Raw genomic sequence first — 19495 nt, forward strand, 5'->3', positions numbered from 1 at the left:
GGGTCATGCTGACCACTGTCGGGCGAATGCCATAGTTCAGCTATTTTTATGTAAACTGTTGTTTGCCTTTCAGCCTCTCCTTGACATTTTACTAGAGACAATTATTGTATGCTTTCTTCTTATCATGTTTTGGTTAGCCAGGAGCTGATGGAGCCATTCTCTGTACATTCTGTAGCTGGGATAATATAAAAATGTCTGTGAACAAGGCCTATTAACCTTTTTAGAGAATGTCCTGGTAAAATTCATTAAGGCCGATAGCATTGCAGTATTCTATCTCCTTGTCACGCCCCTTTGATGCAGATTTTTCTGTCTTTGATATATTCAGCCGAGACTTATAAAATGGGAGAGATTTCTACATACACTAAGGGACTCATGTGTCTTAGTTTTTGTTCTCGTTTCCGATACCGGGCAGCCATGAAAGGGTTAATTTGAAAGTCACCTTTACAACTGAAGTAGGGACTGTTTTGAGTCATAGATAAAAAATCTCTATCACTACAAACATTAAAAAGCTATATAAATTGGGTATCAACATTATCGTGGTGATCCATAGAATGACGATTACATGTTGTCTATTCAATATGTTGTATAGAAACAAAAAAATATATATAATTTTATTGTCAAAAAAATGAAAATTCGAAATAGAACCTCCATATTGTTTTAAATCCTATGGAATGCTTTAAGGCTTAAAAACCTTAACAATAGCTGTTTTGAATAGGTTGAGGGGTGCAGTTTTAAATATAGGGCGATTTGTGGTACGTTTCTAATAAATAAAAGTTTTAAAACCCCTGTAAAAATGATATGGCCTCTAAAGGTTTATTTTCTAAAAGTGAAATAAAATCATGTAAAAAACATGCACAGCGCTCCACACATTTTCCATACGATCCAGTGCGCTTAACAAAGGCCAAATAAAATGATTAATTGCATCAGACTCAAATAGTGTACAGCCTTTATTCTATATTGAATTCGGCCAGGAACCCTAGACTGATGTACATGCTTCAAGAAATGCTGACCATTGTTATAACATATAATTATTAATATGTTTAGGCAAAAATTCCAAAATAATCTGTATCCTGTAGGTCAAAGAGAGCTATGAGGGTTTAATATAAACTCATTTGCAAGACCTACACATATATGGTACAATCAATGAGACAGGTAAACTTTAACTATACCATATAACTCATGTGATTATAGAAACACAAATTACTAAATAATAATTTTTCTTAATATGATGATTTTTTTATCCAATTGATTGCTAAATACTTTATATACTGAAAGGAAATTTGTAGAGTACCTGAATGGCAGCCAGGAGAATTCCACATGCTATTGACACACTGATCTCATTATAATAATGGGTCCTCTTTTTGGTGTTAGAAATAATTCCATATACTTGTTTGAAGATCAAGATTAAGTAAGGGGCTGTATCTAAATATTCCTTAACCCAGTTTGTTCTAAAAGAAAAGAAAAACACTAGAAATCACTTCACCCACAAACATTTTGTAAATACTTTAAAAATGTGGGCAGAGAATAATTAACTTTGTGGCCGATGATATGGAACACAAGACACTGTAGAGACATGAAGGTATGTTCCCGTTTCAGCAAATACATATTGGAGCACATTTACTAAGGGTCGCGGATAGCACTTTTGTCAGACTGTTTGACTGGTATTTTACAGGCGTCTGGGATTGTTTCACATTCCATTCTTTTTTTTCGTGCAGCTGTGCTGGCACAAATTGGGTGACCTACTGTCGGACGATTCGTCTGATTTGGACTGAGCACGGGATTTAACTTTCAAATTGTGTCACAATCCAATGCACTTACATGCACCAGGAAGAAGAAGGTGAACTCTGTCAGATCTGAGTGGGGAAGCGACACATTCAGGATATCAGCCGCACAATCTTAGTGAATAACTGTGCATTATCGTCAGACAATGCACTTTCGGTGACGGGTAAGTAAATGTGCCCCATTATTGTTTGCAAAATGAAAAGATATACAATTTTCCAATATACTTTCTGTATCAATTTCTCACTGTTGTCTAGATCTCTGTTTGCTGTTATTCTATAAAAAGCTTCTATGTTTACTTCCAGTGGATAGAAATCTGTAGATGGTCACACAGGTGCATGGTGTGTGATATAACGAGCAGTGCACCTGTGTGACCATGAACAAATTTCTATCCACTGGAAGTAAACATAGAAGCTTTTTATAGAATAATAGCAAGCAGAGATCTAGACATCCATGAGGAATTGATACATAAAGTATATTGGAAAATTATATAACTTTTCATTATACAAACAAATGACTTCTATTTGCTAAAATCAAACCATCCCTTTATGCAGTCATTGTATGAATTTTGGGGAAAATCTGACATGATAATTGCATACTTCTGCTTTTAAAAACATTAAAGATTAGCAAAATATTCTTTAAGACATCTTACTTCAATCTCTTCAGATCATTAACCCATTTGTCTCCCATTCTTTTTCGGTAGTTTATCTCTTCCTCCTCCTCAATAATTTCTCTAATTTTATGCTTCACTTCTGGATCTTCTACAACCACAAATGTCCATGGCTCAGTATGAGCCCCGCTGGGCGATGTCCCTGTACACAATATAAAAGAGAATTTTACTATTTTGAAAACACATTAGAAATTGAGGTTCAAACATATGACAATTTATGAATTTGTTTAAAAGATTTTTTGAAATAGAAAATAAAGTATATAATTAGTCCTTAGCATTGTTACCAGGACCAGATTAGCATACTGTCAAAGTTCTGCTTTTATAGGGGTGGTCACAATTGCAGATGATCATTTCATCAAGAACATTTGGTTCGCAGCACCTGGCTAATACTTAATTCCAATTGAAGTAGTGTAAGGGTATACATAACACTATATGTATTTCTACCCTGTCACAGGTTAATTTATTCAGGATTAAGCCATTTTAAGGCTTCAGGACCAAGGACCATTTTAAAATCTGCCCTTTGTCTGGAATGCTTTAACATACCCAGGGGTTTTTGAGATTGACACATTGGGGCACATTTACTTACCCGGTCCATTCGCGTTCCAGCGGTGGCTTCATGAAGGTCCTGCGGCCAATGTCCACCAGGTGTCGCTGCTGCGCCGAGGTCTGCCGAGTTGCGTCGGAGTTCACTGATCTCTTCCTGGTGCATGTAAATACGGCGCTTGCAACCAATTTTTTTTTAAAATGCAGCAGTTTTTCCGAATCCGTCGGGTTTTCGTTCGACCACGCCCCCCCCATTTCCGTCGCGTGCATGCCAGCGCCGATGCGCCACAATCCGATCGCGTGCGCCAAAATCCCGGGGCAATTCAGGGAAAATCGGCGCAAATTGGAAATATTCGGGTAACACGTCGGGAAAACGCGAATCGGGCCCTTAGTAAATGACCCCCATTGTACTTCAAATTAGTTGAAAAATTTGGAGGATATCTTTTCCATTTACCGTATATACTCAAGTCAAGAAAAAAAAAAAAGTGTATTCACTTTCTGACACCCCCGGCAGGTTCTCTTCTATCCATTGATGCTCTGGCATCGGCTCCATGTCCCCGTGGGGTCCATTGCAGGCATCATGACATCAGCCGCATCCTGACATTTTAGTGAGTGTGTCGGCATCGGCATACACTGACAGTGAGTGGCTGACATCATGATGCCATCATGATGACTAATGCGGTGACACGGAGCCGATGCCGGAGCATCAATGGATAGAAGAGGACCTGCCGGCAGTGGCGTCGGAAGGTGAGTACACTTTTTGTTTTATTCCTACAGGCTTTATATTGGGGGCAGTGGCTGCAGGCTATTTACTGGTTGGGCAGATCTGCAGGCTATATACTGGGTGGCCAGATCTGCAGGCTATATACTGAGTGGCCAGATCTGCAGGCTATATACTGGGTGGGCAGGGCTGCATGCTATATACTGGGTGGAGGCATGGGCTGCAGGCAGGGGCGGACTGGGAAAGTAATATGGCCCTGTTGTGGGTTGGTTCAAATTCTCAGAAGGTGGAGTCAACAAAAGGGGGCGGGTTCAGAATACGAACCACAGCCATGTTTGTAGAAGGTTTGCTTATGCAAAAAAGCAATTCTAACATTCCTTTGATATAAATAATATATTCTGCAGCAGCTGAGGTGCGTATTATGAGGTTCTGCAGCAGCTGACTGTATTATGAAGTTCTGCAGCTGATGAGTGTATTATGAGGTTTTGCAGCAGCTGAGTCGAGTATTACGAGGTTCTGCAGCAGCTGAGGTGTGTTATATGATGATCTACAGCAGATGAGGTGTATATTATGAGGTTCTGCAGCAGCTGAGATGTGTATTATGAGGTTCTAAAGCAGCTTAGGTGAGTATTATGAGGTTCTGCAGCAGCTGAGATGTGTGATTTGATTATCTACAGCAGCTGAGATGTATATAATGAGGTTCTTCAGCATCTGAGGTGATTATTATGATGTTCTAAATAAGCATGTGTTTTTGACAGGTTTTACCAATTATCTTTATTAAAACTGGTCAAAAAGGGATGCGTTTTCAAAAAACACATGTGTTTTTGGATGGACTGATTTAAAAACGGACCAAAAACAGGTTCAAAACTCCATGTGTGGCATCACCCTAAGGGTGATGCCACACGACGCATTTTTGGACCGTTTTAACATGGTTTTAGCACTTTTTGTGAACTCCAAGGCACAGGTAAGTAAATGTGCCCCAATATTTTTACAGTCCATCTCTGGAGTGCTGCAAGCTTTTTGGTTAAGATTGAAAGATAGAGAGAAAGATATAGGAAAGATAGATTATAGATAAATAGAAAGCTAGAAAGAAAGAAGATAGAAGTTATACAAGTAGACAGAGTTACAATAGCTAGATATATACCTCTTAAAGGCAGCAGCCCAGACTCTTCTCTGCTTTATTATGGCACTCACAGGCAGGAACTATTCAGCAGCTGCACACTGTGCTCGGATCTTCTGTTCCTGCTGCTTTTGTGTTCCCCTCCCCTCGGCCAAATCCCGACTGGCCAGGACTAAGGTATTTGTGCTTTGCTCTCACAAAGTAGAGCAGCTTTTCCCTCACAAAGTTGCTGAATGCCCCCTCAAAGTTACTGCAGTATTTGTTTGGTCTATGGGGGAGAGCAGCAGCAAGAACACAGACCTCTGCTGCTGCTCTACCACCAATGAGCGAGGGCTCTCCCCCTTCCATGCTGCCGCCTGATGTGGGTGATTCGGCCCTAGAGGGGATCGGCCCAACGGGAACTTTTCCGGCAGATTGTATGGCCAGTCCGCCCCTGGCTGCAGGCTATATACTGGGGGGGCAGGGGCTGCAGGCTATATACTGGGGGGGCAGGGGCTGCAGACTATATACTGGGGAGGCAGGGGCTGCAGACTATATACTGGGGAGGCAGGGGCTGGCAGGCTATATACTGGGGGGGGGGGGCTATGACCAATGCCTTCCACCCTTGGCTTATACTCGATTCAATAGGTTTATCCAGTTTTTGTGTTAAAATTAGGGGTCTTGGCTTATACTCGAATATATCTCTCAACCTCTCAACGTATAAAAAACTATTTTAAAGGAAACCTACCACTTGTAGTGGCAGGTTTCTGATGGAAATACCGGGCACCAGCTCAGGGTGAGCTGGTGCCGGAGCTTATTTTTGTTAGTGTTTTAAACCGCGGTATCGCGGTTTAAAACACTTTTTAAACTTTATAGCCGGCGCAGGGAGGTACGCGCTCGGCGCTTACCATGCGCGCGGCTCTCCTTCACTTGCTATGTAGCTGCGCGCATGGTAAGCGCCGAGCGCGTACCTCCCTGCGCCGGCTATAAAGTTTCAAAAGTGTTTTAAACCGCGATACCGCGGTTTAAAACACTAACAAAAATAAGCTCCGGCACCAGCTCACCCTGAGCTGGTGCCCGGTATTTCCATCAGAAACCTGCCACTACAAGTGGTAGGTTTCCTTTAAGAAGTTTGTTAACCCTTTAAGTGTTTCACAGGGGGTAAAATAAAATGGAGATAGAATTTTTAAATTGCTATTTATTTTAGACAAAACATTGATTTTGCCCTAAAAATTAAACATTCAAATTGGATTAAATGATGAAATCTTTGATAGCCAATTTCTCCCAAGTATGCCTACACCCTATATGTGGTGGTAAACTGCTGTCTGGGCACACGATAGGGCATAGAATTCACTAATTTCTGCATCGCCATGTTCTAAGAAGCACAACATTTTATTTTTTTGTTTACAGAGCTGTTTTGAGGCTTTGTTTTTTCCTTGATGAGCTGTACTTTTTATTGGTATCGTGTTTGGGTAAATGCTACTTTTTAATCACTTAATTTTTCCTGTTTTTAGGAGGTTGGATGTGAAGATATCGTAAAATATAATTTTTCTGTTATTTTCCTTTCTTTCTTACAGTGTTCACCGTAGGGGTTGATTAACAATTTTAGTTTACTGTATGGGTTGTTACTAGAGATGAGCGAGCACTAAAATGCTCGGGTACTCGTTATTCAAGACGAACTTTTCCCGATGCTCGAGTGCTCGTCTCGAATAACGAGCCCCATTGAAGTCAATGGGAGACTCGAGCATTTTTCAAGGGGACCAAGGCTCTGCACAGGGAAGCTTGGCCAAACACCTGGGAACCTCAGAAAAGGATGGAAACACCACGGAAATGGACAGGAAACAGCAGGGGCAGCATGCATGGATGCCTCTGAGGCTGCTTAATCGCACCATTATGCCAAAATTATGGGCAACAGCATGGCCATGACAGAGTGACAGAATGAATCTAGATAGCATCTAAAACATCCAATAATTGACCCTGACACTATAGGGGACTTCATGCAGAGGCAGCAGCAGCAGCGGCAGGCTAGAGAGTGGCATGGCGACATACCCTAAATGGACTCAGGCTTCAAACCAATGGGTGGCAGAGAGGAACCAAAGGAGGTGAGCAAGAAGCGCTCAAATAATATCGGTACATGATAAAAGTTTGCCAGTATATTTTGTGGATTACACAGCAGGGTGGCGACAAAGTTAACATGGAAGCCATGAAAACAACCCAAAATTCTGCCTGACACAGCTCGTTTGATAAGGGGACCATGTATGGAGGCAGTGAACTAGTAGTAGATTAAAGGTGCTGCAGTTAAAACTATGCTAGTTGGATCTTGGCATGGAGCTGGCGCTCCGCTGCCAGGCGAGCTTTCGCCAATCCAAGCCCCTGTCTCTAGGCTACTCCCCAAACAGCACTTCTAAGAACCTTTTGTATAAGATCAAGTGTAATAGCGTTCTTATAAGTTTAGGATATGGCGGGTGAGGGGAATGGAAACAGATGCGCAAGAAGCGCTGAAATAATATTGGTAAATGATAAAAGTTTGCCAGTATATTTTGTGGATTACACAGCAGGGTGGCGACAAAGTTAACAAGTTTGTTGTGGAAGCCATGAAAACAACCCAAAATTCTGCCTGACACAGCTCGTTTGATAAGGGGACCATGTATGCCTACAGTTCATGCCAGTCGCTGCTCTGGCTGCCAGTCTCCTTTCGAATACAGTTTAAAATAATAACCCTCATCCATAAAGCTCTGTATAATGCTGCACCCCCCTACCTCTCCTCTCTTATCTCAGTCTATCGCCCAACCCGTGCTCTTAGATCCGCCAGTGATCTTAGATCAACCTCTACCCTAGTGCGGACCTCCCACTCGCGTCTCCAAGACTTCTCTAGAGCTGCACCAATTCTATGGAATGCTCTGCCCCGGACTATCAGACTAATACCTAACCTCCAAAGTTTCAAACGTGCTCTTAAAACCCATTTCTTTAGGCAAGCCTATAACACTCATTAACTGCATGAAGTTTTAACTCTTCTACTAACCCGTCCTGTGTCGTCCTCCCATCTGTTATCCAGCAACCAACAGGCACCAGACTTCTATGCAGTCCCATTCACCCTGGACCTGGTGACGGCTGAGTGGTTCAAGCGACAGCAATTCCATTTATTATATTTTGTTCTATTCCCTAAGAAGAATGGCTTGACCATTAAAAATTCTTTTACCTCGTGTTACCCCATCATCTTCATAAACCGTAAGCTCTGGCGAGCAGGGACCTCACTCCTGTTGTTCCATACAAATGTTGCGCTCTTTTACATTACATTTGTATTTGTTTCCTATGATTTGTAAAGCGCTACGGAATATGATGGCGCTATATAAATAAAGATTATTATTATTATTATTATGGAGGCAGTGAACTAGTAGTAGATTAAAGGTGCTGCACTTAAAACTATGTTAGTTGTATCTTGGGATGGAGCTGGCGCTCCGCTTCCAGGCGAGCTTTCGCCAATCCAAGCCCCTGTCTCTAGGCTACTCCCCAAACAGCACTTCTAAGAACCTTTTGTATAAGATCAAGTGTAGTAGCGTTCTTATAAGTTTGGGATATGGCGAGAGAGGGGAATGTAAACAGATGCGCAAGAAGCGCTGAAATAATATCGGTAAATGATAAAAGTTTGCCAGTATCTTTTGTGGATTACACAGCAGGGTGGCGAGAAAGTTAACAAGTTTGATGTGGAATGCCCTGTAATAGCTCTTGGGCGGTGTGCCTTTATTCGCCTAGGCTCAGCAGTTTGAGCACCACCTGCTGTCGCTTAGCGACGGCACTGCTGCTGTGCCTAGAGCTACCGACTGATGGCGCCATGGCCACGGATGGTAATTCGGAGGGGGAGGAGGTGGAGGAGGGGTGGGAGGAGAAGGAGGTATAGTAGGCCTTTGAGACCTGGACCGAGGTAGGCCCCGCAATCCTCTGCGTCGGCAGTATATCACCAGCCCCAGGGTCAGACTCGGTCCCAGCGTGCACCAAGTTAAGTGTAGTAGCGTTCTTATAAGTTTGGGATATGGCGGGTGAGGGGAATGTAAACAGATGCGCAAGAAGCGCTGAAATAATATTGGTAAATGATAAAAGTTTGCCAGTATATTTTGTGGATAACACAGCAGGGTGGCGACAAAGTTAACAAGTTTGTTGTGGAAGCCATGAAAACAACCCAAAATTCTGCCTGACAAAGCTCGTTTGATAAGGGGACCATGTATGGAGGCAGTGAACTAGTAGTAGATTAAAGGTGCTGCAGTTAAAACTACGTTAGTTGGATCTTGGCATGGAGCTGGCGCTCCGCTGCCAGGCGAGCTTTCGCCAATCCAAGCCCGTGTCTCTAGGCTACTCCCCAAACAGCACTTCTAAGAACCTTTTGTATAAGATCAAGTGTAGTAGCGTTCTTATAAGTTTAGGATATGGCGGGTGAGGGGAATGTAAACAGAAGCGCAAGAAGCGCTGAAATAATATTGGTAAATGATAAAAGTTTGCCAGTATATTTTGTGGATAACACAGCTGGGTGGCGACAAAGTTAACAACTTTGATGTGGAATCCATGAAAACAACCCAAATTTCTGCCTGACACACCTCGTTTGATAAAGGGACGATGTATGGAGGCAGCTATATGGACGACTTTTGGAGGTAGCAATGGAGACAACGTGTGGAGGCTGCTATGGAGACAATTTAATTTGGATAGTGCCTGTATGTGGCAGTCCAAAAAAGTTTTCAAACCAGAGGAGCAGGTAGGTGGCCCTCCAGAAAAATGGAATAGATTGAGTGCCTGTATGTGGCAGTCCAAAAAAGTTTTCAAACCAGAGGAGCAGGTAGGTGGCCCTCCAGAAAAATGGAATAGATTGAGTGCCTGTATGTGGCAGTCCAAAAAAGTTTTCAAACCAGAGGAGCAGGTAGGTGGCCCTCCAGAAAAATGTAATAGATTGAGTGCCTGTATGTGGCAGTCCAAAAAAGTTTTCAAACCAGAGGAGCAAGTAGGTGGCCCTCCAGAAAAATGGAATAGATTGAGTGCCTGTATGTGGCAGTCCAAAAAAGTTTTCAAACCAGAGGAGCAGGTAGGTGGCCCTCCAGAAAAATTGAATAGATTGAGTGCCTGTATGTGGCACTCCCAAAAATTGTTTAAAACAGAGGACCGGGTCGGTGGCCCTCCAGAAAAATTAAATGCATAAAGTACTATAGCTAGAGCCAGTGGGCCCTGTCAAAAAATAGCCAGTTTCCTCTGCTTTACTGTACAAAGAGGAGGAGAAGGAGGAAAATGAGGAGGAGGAAGAGTGGATAAATTATTCAGGTTGAGCTTCCTTCACCTGGTGGAGATTGGAAATTATGAGAAATCCAGGCTTTATTCATCTTAATAAGCGTCAGCCTGTCAGCGCTGTCAGTCGACAGGCGTGTACGCTTATCGGTGATGATGCCACCAGCTGCACTGAAAACCCGCTCGGACAAGACGCTAGCGGCAGGGCAGGCAAGAACCTCCAAGGCGTACAGCGCCAGTTCGTGCCACATGTCCAGCTTTGAAACCCAGTAGTTGTAGGGAGCTGTGTGATCATTTAGGACGATGGTATGGTCAGCTACGTACTCCCTCACCATCTTTCTGTAAAGATCAGCCCTACTCTGCCGAGACTGGGGACAGGTGACAGTGTCTTGCTGGGGTGACATAAAGCTGGCAAAAGCCTTGTAAAGCGTACCCTTGCCAGTGCTGGACAAGCTGCCTGCTCGCCTACTCTCCCTTGCTACTTGTCCCGCAGAACTACGCACTCTGCCGCTAGCGCTGTCAGAAGGGAAATACTGTTTCAGCTTGTGCACCAGGGTCTGCTGGTATTCATGCATTCTCACACTCCTTTCCTCTCCAGGGATGAGAGTGGAAAGATTTTGCTTGTACCGTGGGTCCAGGAGAGTGAACACCCAGTAATCGGTGCTGGAATAAATTCTTTGAACGCGAGGGTCACGGGATAGGCAGCCTAGCATGAAATCTGCCATATGCGCCAGAGTACCAACGCGTAAGAATTCACTCCCCTCACTGGCCTGACTGTCCATTTCCTCCTCCTCCAACTCCTCCAACTCCTCTTCTTCTGCCCATACACGCTGAACAGTGAAGGACTCAACAATGGTCCCCTCTTGTGTCTCGCCAACATTCTCCTCCTCTTCCTCCTCATCCTCCTCCACCTCCACCTCCTCCGATATGCGCTGAGAAACAGACCTAAGGGTGCTTTGGCTATCAACAAGGGAATCTTCTTCCCCCGTCTCTTGTGACGAGCGCAAAGCTTCCAACTTCATGCTGATCAGAGATTTTTTCAACAGGCCAAGCAGCGGGATGGTGAGGCTGATGATGGCGGCATCGCCACTGACCATCTGTGTTGACTCCTCAAAGTTACTCAGCACCTGACAGATATCAGACATCCACGTCCACTCCTCATTGTAGACTTGAGGAAGCTGACTGACCTGACTACCAGTTCTGGTGGAAGTTGACATCTGGCAGTCTACAATCGCTCGGCGCTGCTGGTAAACTCTGGATAACATGGTCAGTGTTGAATTCCACCTCGTGGGCACGTCGCACAACAGTCGGTGAGCGGGCAGTTGGAGGCGGCGCTGCGCTGCCCTGAGAGTGGCAGCATCTGTGCTGGACTTCCTGAAATGCGCACAGATGCGGCGCACCTTCGTGAGCAAATCAGACAGATTGGGGTATGTCTTGAGGAAACGCTGAACTATCAGATTAAACACATGGGCCAGGCATGGCACATGTGTCAGTCTGCCGAGTTGCAGAGCCGCCACCAGGTTACGGCCGTTGTCACACACAACCATGCCTGGCTTCAGGTTCAGCGGTGCCAGCCACAGATCAGTCTACGCCGTTATGCCCTGTAATAGTTCTTGGGCGGTGTGCCTTTTATCGCCTAGGCTCAGCAGTTTGAGCACCGCCTGCTGTCGCTTAGCGACGGCACTGCTGCTGTGCCTAGAGCTACCGACTGATGGCGCCATGCCCACGGATGGTAGTTCGGAGGAGGAGGTGGAGGAGGGGTGGGAGGAGGAGGAGGCATAGTAGGCCTGAAACACCTGGACCGAGGTAGGCCCCGCAATCCTTGGCGTCGGCAGTATATGACCAGCCGCAGGGTCAGACTCGGTCCCAGCCTCCACCAAGTTAACCCAATGTGCCGTCAGCGATATATAGTGGCCCTGCCCGGCAGCACTCGTCCACGTGTCCGTGGTCAGGTGAACCTTGTCAGAAACGGCGTTGGTCAGGGCACGGATGATGTTGTCTGACACGTGCTGGTGCAGGGCTGGGACGGCACATCGGGAAAAGTAGTGGCGGCTGGGGACCGAATACCGAGGGGCGGCCGCCGCCATGAGGTTGCGAAAGGCCTCGGTCTCTACTAGCCTATAGGGCAGCATCTCCAGGCTGAGCAATCTGGAGATGTGGACATTAAGGGCTTGGGCGTGCGGGTGGGTTGCACTATATTTGCGTTTCTGCTCCAGCGTCTGGGGTATGGAGAGCTGAACGCTGGTGGATGCTGTGGAGGATCGTGGAGGCGACGATGGGGTTTTTGTGGCAGGGTCCTGGGCAGGGGGCTGACTATCAGCTGACACAGGGGAAGGAGCAGTGGTGTGCACGGCCGGAGGTGAACGTGCTTGTTGCCACTGAGTGGGGTGTTTAGCATTCATATGCCTGCGCATACTGGTGGTAGTTAAGCTATTAGTGGTGGAACCCCTGCTGATCCTGGTTTGGCAAATGTTGCACACCACAGTCCGTCGGTCATCCGGTGTTTCCTTAAAGAACCTCCAGACTTCTGAAAATCTAGCCCTCGCCGCAGGAGCCCTCGCCACGGGAGCTTCACTAGTTGACACATTTGGCGCTGATGCACCAGGTCTGGCCCTGCCTCTCCGTCTGGCCCCACCACTGCCTCTTCCAACCTGTTCTGGTCGAGGACTCTCCTCCGTCTCAGAAGCACTGTGTTCACCCGGCCTATCAACCCAGCTTGGGTCTGTCACCTCATCATCCTCCGATCCCTCAGTCTGCTCCCCCCTCGGACTTCCTGCCCTGACAACAACTTCCCCACTGTCTGACAACCGTGTCTCCTCATTGTCGGACACCTCTTTACACAGTTCTTCCACTACGTCAAGAAGGTCATCATCACCCACAGACTGCGACTGGTGGAAAACCTGGGCATCGGAAAATTGCTCAGCAGCAACCGGACAAGTGGTTTGTGACTGTGGGAAGGGTCCAGAAAACAGTTTCTCAGAGTATGCCGGTTCAAATGCCAAATTTTCCTGGGAGGGGGCAGACTGGGGGGGAGGAGGCTGAGGTGCAGGAGCTGGAGGAGTGCCGATTTCGGTGACATGGGTGGACTGCGTGGAAGACTGACTGGTGGACAAATTGCTCGAAGCATTGTCGGCAATCCACGACATCACCTGTTCGCACTGTTCTGGCCTCAACAGTGCTCTACCACGAGTCCCAGTAACTTCAGACATGAACCTAGGGAGTGTAGCTCTGCGGCATTCCCCTGCTCCCTCATAAGCAGGTGGTGTCTCACCCCGCCCAGGACCACGGCCTCTGACCCCTGCAGTAGTTGGACGCCCACGTCCCCGCCCTCGTCCTCTACCCCTAGCCCTCGGGTTAAACATTTTGAAAATGAGAGTTATAACTTTAATTTTTTTTAACTTTTTTTTGTGTTTTTTGTTTTTTTTTTTGTGTTTTTTAGTTTTTAAAACCAAACGATGCTATCCTATTGCTATGGCTATTTTCTAGCCAAGTATGAAAGCACACTGCTATGCCAGATGAGATGACGCTGAGTTATTAAAAAAATAAACGTAAAATAAAAAAGGAAATGGCAGACTGTGCCTAATTGAAATCCAACCCCTAATAAAATTTTCCCACTTCGGTCTTTGCGATGGATATGTGCGTCACTAAGCGCAAAACACAGCGGTCGCAACTCTCACTACAAATTGCTCACAATTTGCTAGTAGATGCACTGCAGCAAGGACAGCCACCAGCAGATCAACCAGAAATCAAATATATATAACGCTACTGTAGGCGTAAGTAAGCCGTTTGGATTCTCCTATGGCTATTTTCTAGCCAAGTATGAAAGCACACTGCTATGCCAGATGAGATGACGCTGAGTTATTAAAAAAATAAACGTAAAATAAAAAAGGAAATGGCAGACTGTGCCTAATTGAAATCCAACCCCTAATAAATTTTCCCACTTCGGTCTTTGCGATGGATATGTGCGTCACTAAGCGCAAAACACAGCGGTCGCAAGTCTCACTACAAATTGCTCACAATTTGCTAGTAGATGCACTGCAGCAAGGACAGCCACCAGCAGATCAACCAGAAATCAAATATATATAACGCTACTGTAGGCGTAAGTAAGCCGTTTGGATTCTCCTATGGCTATTTTCTAGCCAAGTATGAAAGCACACTGCTATGCCAGATGAGATGACGCTGAGTTATTAAAAAAATTAACGTAAAATAAAAAAGGAAATGGCAGACTGTGCCTAATTGAAATCCAACCCCTAATAAATTTTCCCACTTCGGTCTTTGCGATGGATATGTGCGTCACTAAGCACAAAACACAGCGGTCGCAACTCTCACTACAAATTGCTCACAATTTGCTAGTAGATGCACTGCAGCAAGTACAGCCACCAGCAGATCAACCAGAAATCAAATATATATAACGCTACTGTAGGCGTAAGTAAGCCGTTTGGATTCTCCTATGGCTATTTTCTAGCCAAGTATGAAAGCACACTGCTATGCCAGATGAGATGACGCTGAGTTATTAAAAAAATTAACGTAAAATAAAAAAGGAAATGGCAGACTGTGCCTAATTGAAATCCAACCCCTAATAAATTTTCCCACTTCGGTCTTTGCGATGGATATGTGCGTCACTAAGCGCAAAACACAGCGGTCGCAACTCTCACTACAAATTGCTCACAATTTGCTAGTAGATGCACTGCAGCAAGGACAGCCACCAGCAGATCAACCAGAAATCAAATATATATAACGCTACTGTAGGCGTAAGTAAGCCGTTTGGATTCTCCTATGGCTATTTTCTAGCCAAGTATGAAAGCACACTGATGAGATGACGCTGAGTTATGAAAAAATAAACGTAAAATAAAAAGTAAATGGCAGACTGTGCCTAATTGAAATCAAACCCCTAATAAATTTTCCCACTTCGGTCTTTGCGATGGATATGTGCGTCACTAAGCGCAAAACACAGCGGTCGCAACTCTCACTACAAATTGCTCACAATTTGCTAGTAGATGCACTGCAGCAAGTACAGCCACCAGCAGATCAACCAGAAATCAAATATATATAACGCTACTGTAGGCGTAAGTAAGCCGTTTGGATTCTCCTATGGCTATTTTCTAGCCAAGTATGAAAGCACACTGCTATGCCAGATGAGATGACGCTGAGTTATTAAAAAAATAAACGTAAAATAAAAAAGGAAATGGCAGACTGTGCCTAATTGAAATCCAACCCCTAATAAAATTTTCCCACTTCGGTCTTTGCGATGGATATGTGCGTCACTAAGCGCAAAACACAGCGGTCGCAACTCTCACTACAAATTGCTCACAATTTGCTAGTAGATGCACTGCAGCAAGGACAGCCACCAGCAGATCAACCAGAAATCAAATATATATAACGCTACTGTAGGCGTAAGTAAGCCGTTTGGATTCTCCTATGGCTATTTTCTAGCCAAGTATGAAAGCACACTGCTATGCCAGATGAGATGACGCTGAGTTATTAAAAAAATAAACGTAAAATAAAAAAGGAAATGGCAGACTGTGCCTAATTGAAATCCAACCCCTAATACATTTTCCCACTTCGGTCTTTGCGATGGATATGTGCGTCACTAAGCGCAAAACACAGCGGTCGCAAGTCTCACTACAAATTGCTCACAATTTGCTAGTAGATGCACTGCAGCAAGGACAGCCACCAGCAGATCAACCAGAAATCAAATATATATAACGCTACTGTAGGCGTAAGTAAGCCGTTTGGATTCTCCTATGGCTATTTTCTAGCCAAGTATGAAAGCACACTGCTATGCCAGATGAGATGACGCTGAGTTATTAAAAAAATTAACGTAAAATAAAAAAGGAAATGGCAGACTGTGCCTAATTGAAATCCAACCCTAATAAATTTTCCCACTTCGGTCTTTGCGATGGATATGTGCGTCACTAAGCACAAAACACAGCGGTCGCAACTCTCACTACAAATTGCTCACAATTTGCTAGTAGATGCACTGCAGCAAGTACAGCCACCAGCAGATCAACCAGAAATCAAATATATATAACGCTACTGTAGGCGTAAGTAAGCCGTTTGGATTCTCCTATGGCTATTTTCTAGCCAAGTAGGAAAGCACACTGCTATGCCAGATGAGATGACGCTGAGTTATTAAAAAAAATTAACGTAAAATAAAAAAGGAAATGGCAGACTGTGCCTAATTGAAATCCAACCCCTAATAAATTTTCCCACTTCGGTCTTTGCGATGGATATGTGCGTCACTAAGCGCAAAACACAGCGGTCGCAACTCTCACTACAAATTGCTCACAATTTGCTAGTAGATGCACTGCAGCAAGGACAGCCACCAGCAGATCAACCAGAAATCAAATATATATAACGCTACTGTAGGCGTAAGTAAGCCGTTTGGATTCTCCTATGGCTATTTTCTAGCCAAGTATGAAAGCACACTGATGAGATGACGCTGAGTTATGAAAAAATAAACGTAAAATAAAAAGTAAATGGCAGACTGTGCCTAATTGAAATCAAACCCCTAATAAATTTTCCCACTTCGGTCTTTGCGATGGATATGTGCGTCACTAAGCGCAAAACACAGCGGTCGCAACTCTCACTACAAATTGCTCACAATTTGCTAGTAGATGCACTGCAGCAAGTACAGCCACCAGCAGATCAACCAGAAATCAAATATATATAACGCTACTGTAGGCGTAAGTAAGCCGTTTGGATTCTCCTATGGCTATTTTCTAGCCAAGTATGAAAGCACACTGCTATGCCAGATGAGATGACGCTGAGTTATTAAAAAAATTAACGTAAAATAAAAAAGGAAATGGCAGACTGTGCCTAATTGAAATCCAACCCCTAATAAATTTTCCCACTTCGGTCTTTGCGATGGATATGTGCGTCACTAAGCGCAAAACACAGCGGTCGCAACTCTCACTACAAATTGCTCACAATTTGCTAGTAGATGCACTGCAGCAAGGACAGCCACCAGCAGATCAACCAGAAATCAAATATATATAACGCTACTGTAGGCGTAAGTAAGCCGTTTGGATTCTCCTATGGCTATTTTCTAGCCAAGTATGAAAGCACACTGATGAGATGACGCTGAGTTATGAAAAAATAAACGTAAAATAAAAAGTAAATGGCAGACTGTGCCTAATTGAAATCAAACCCCTAATAAATTTTCCCACTTCGGTCTTTGCGATGGATATGTGCGTCACTAAGCGCAAAACACAGCGGTCGCAACTCTCACTACAAATTGCTCACAATTTGCTAGTAGATGCACTGCAGCAAGTACAGCCACCAGCAGATCAACCAGAAATCAAATATATATAACGCTACTGTAGGCGTAAGTAAGCCGTTTGGATTCTCCTATGGCTATTTTCTAGCCAAGTATGAAAGCACACTGCTATGCCAGATGAGATGACGCTGAGTTATTAAAAAAATAAACGTAAAATAAAAAAGGAAATGGCAGACTGTGCCTAATTGAAATCCAACCCCTAATAAAATTTTCCCACTTCGGTCTTTGCGATGGATATGTGCGTCACTAAGCGCAAAACACAGCGGTCGCAACTCTCACTACAAATTGCTCACAATTTGCTAGTAGATGCACTGCAGCAAGGACAGCCACCAGCAGATCAACCAGAAATCAAATATATATAACGCTACTGTAGGCGTAAGTAAGCCGTTTGGATTCTCCTATGGCTATTTTCTAGCCAAGTATGAAAGCACACTGCTATGCCAGATGAGATGACGCTGAGTTATTAAAAAAATAAACGTAAAATAAAAAAGGAAATGGCAGACTGTGCCTAATTGATATCCAACCCCTAATAAATTTTCCCACTTCGGTCTTTGCGATGGATATGTGCGTCACTTAGCGCAAAACACAGCGGTCGCAAGTCTCACTACAAATTGCTCACAATTTGCTAGTAGATGCACTGCAGCAAGGACAGCCACCAGCAGATCAACCAGAAATCAAATATATATAACGCTACTGTAGGCGTAAGTAAGCCGTTTGGATTCTCCTATGGCTATTTTCTAGCCAAGTATGAAAGCACACTGCTATGCCAGATGAGATGACGCTGAGTTATTAAAAAAATTAACGTAAAATAAAAAAGGAAATGGCAGACTGTGCCTAATTGAAATCCAACCCCTAATAAATTTTCCCACTTCGGTCTTTGCGATGGATATGTGCGTCACTAAGCGCAAAACACAGCGGTCGCAACTCTCACTACAAATTGCTCACAATTTGCTAGTAGATGCACTGCAGCAAGGACAGCCACCAGCAGATCAACCAGAAATCAAATATATATAACGCTACTGTAGGCGTAAGTAAGCCGTTTGGATTCTCCTATGGCTATTTTCTAGCCAAGTATGAAAGCACACTGATGAGATGACGCTGAGTTATGAAAAAATAAACGTAAAATAAAAAGTAAATGGCAGACTGTGCCTAATTGAAATGAAACCCCTAATAAATTTTCCCACTTCGGTCTTTGCGATGGATATGTGCGTCACTAAGCGCAAAACACAGCGGTCGCAACTCTCACTACAAATTGCTCACAATTTGCTAGTAGATGCACTGCAGCAAGTACAGCCACCAGCAGATCAACCAGAAATCAAATATATATAACGCTACTGTAGGCGTAAGTAAGCCGTTTGGATTCTCCTATGGCTATTTTCTAGCCAAGTATGAAAGCACACTGCTATGCCAGATGAGATGACGCTGAGTTATTAAAAAAATAAACGTAAAATAAAAAAGGAAATGGCAGACTGTGCCTAATTGAAATCCAACCCCTAATAAATTTTCCCACTTCGGTCTTTGCGATGGATATGTGCGTCACTAAGCGCAAAACACAGCGGTCACAACTCTCACTACAAATTGCTCACAATTTGCTAGTAGATGCACTGCAGCAAGGACAGCCACCAGCAGATCAACCAGAAATCAAATATATATAACGCTACTGTAGGCGTAAGTAATCCGTTTGGATTCTCCTATGGCTATTTTCTAGCCAAGTATGAAAGCACACTGATGAGATGACGCTGAGTTATGAAAAAATAAACGTAAAATAAAAAGTAAATGGCAGACTGTGCCTAATTGAAATCAAACCCCTAATAAATTTTCCCACTTTGGTGTTTGAGGTGGATATGTGTGTCACTAAGAGCTAAACACAACGGTAGCAAGTCCCCCTGCAAATTCCCCACAATATGGTACTAGCTGCACTACTAGTGCCAGCAAGCCCAGCCACAAGCAAACAAAAAAAAAAAAGTATAACGTTATTGTAGCCCTAAGAAGGGCTGTTGGGTTCTTGTTGAATCACTCCTGCCTAACACTATTCTAATAGAACACCCTAACGCTTTCCCTGACCAGCAGCAGCTCTCTCCCTAGCGGCATCCAGACACAGAATGATCCGAGCAGCGCGGGCAGCGTCTAGTCTATCCC

At 44.2% G+C, this 19495-nt stretch overlaps 1 protein-coding gene across 1 annotated transcript in view; it reads right to left on the minus strand.

Moving 5' to 3' along the window:
- Positions 1-19495, minus strand: part of IYD (iodotyrosine deiodinase) — a 47841-nt gene that overhangs the window by 12401 nt on the left and 15945 nt on the right. The window contains exons 3-4 of the mRNA XM_072140904.1: positions 2432-2591; positions 1292-1448 (exon numbers count right to left, since the gene is read on the minus strand). Of these exons, the coding sequence (XP_071997005.1) occupies positions 1292-1448; positions 2432-2591 (317 nt within the window). The remainder of the gene's footprint in view (positions 1-1291; positions 1449-2431; positions 2592-19495) is intronic.

This window comes from Engystomops pustulosus, chromosome 3 (genome assembly GCF_040894005.1).
Source record: "Engystomops pustulosus chromosome 3, aEngPut4.maternal, whole genome shotgun sequence".
Taxonomy (NCBI): domain Eukaryota; kingdom Metazoa; phylum Chordata; class Amphibia; order Anura; family Leptodactylidae; genus Engystomops; species Engystomops pustulosus.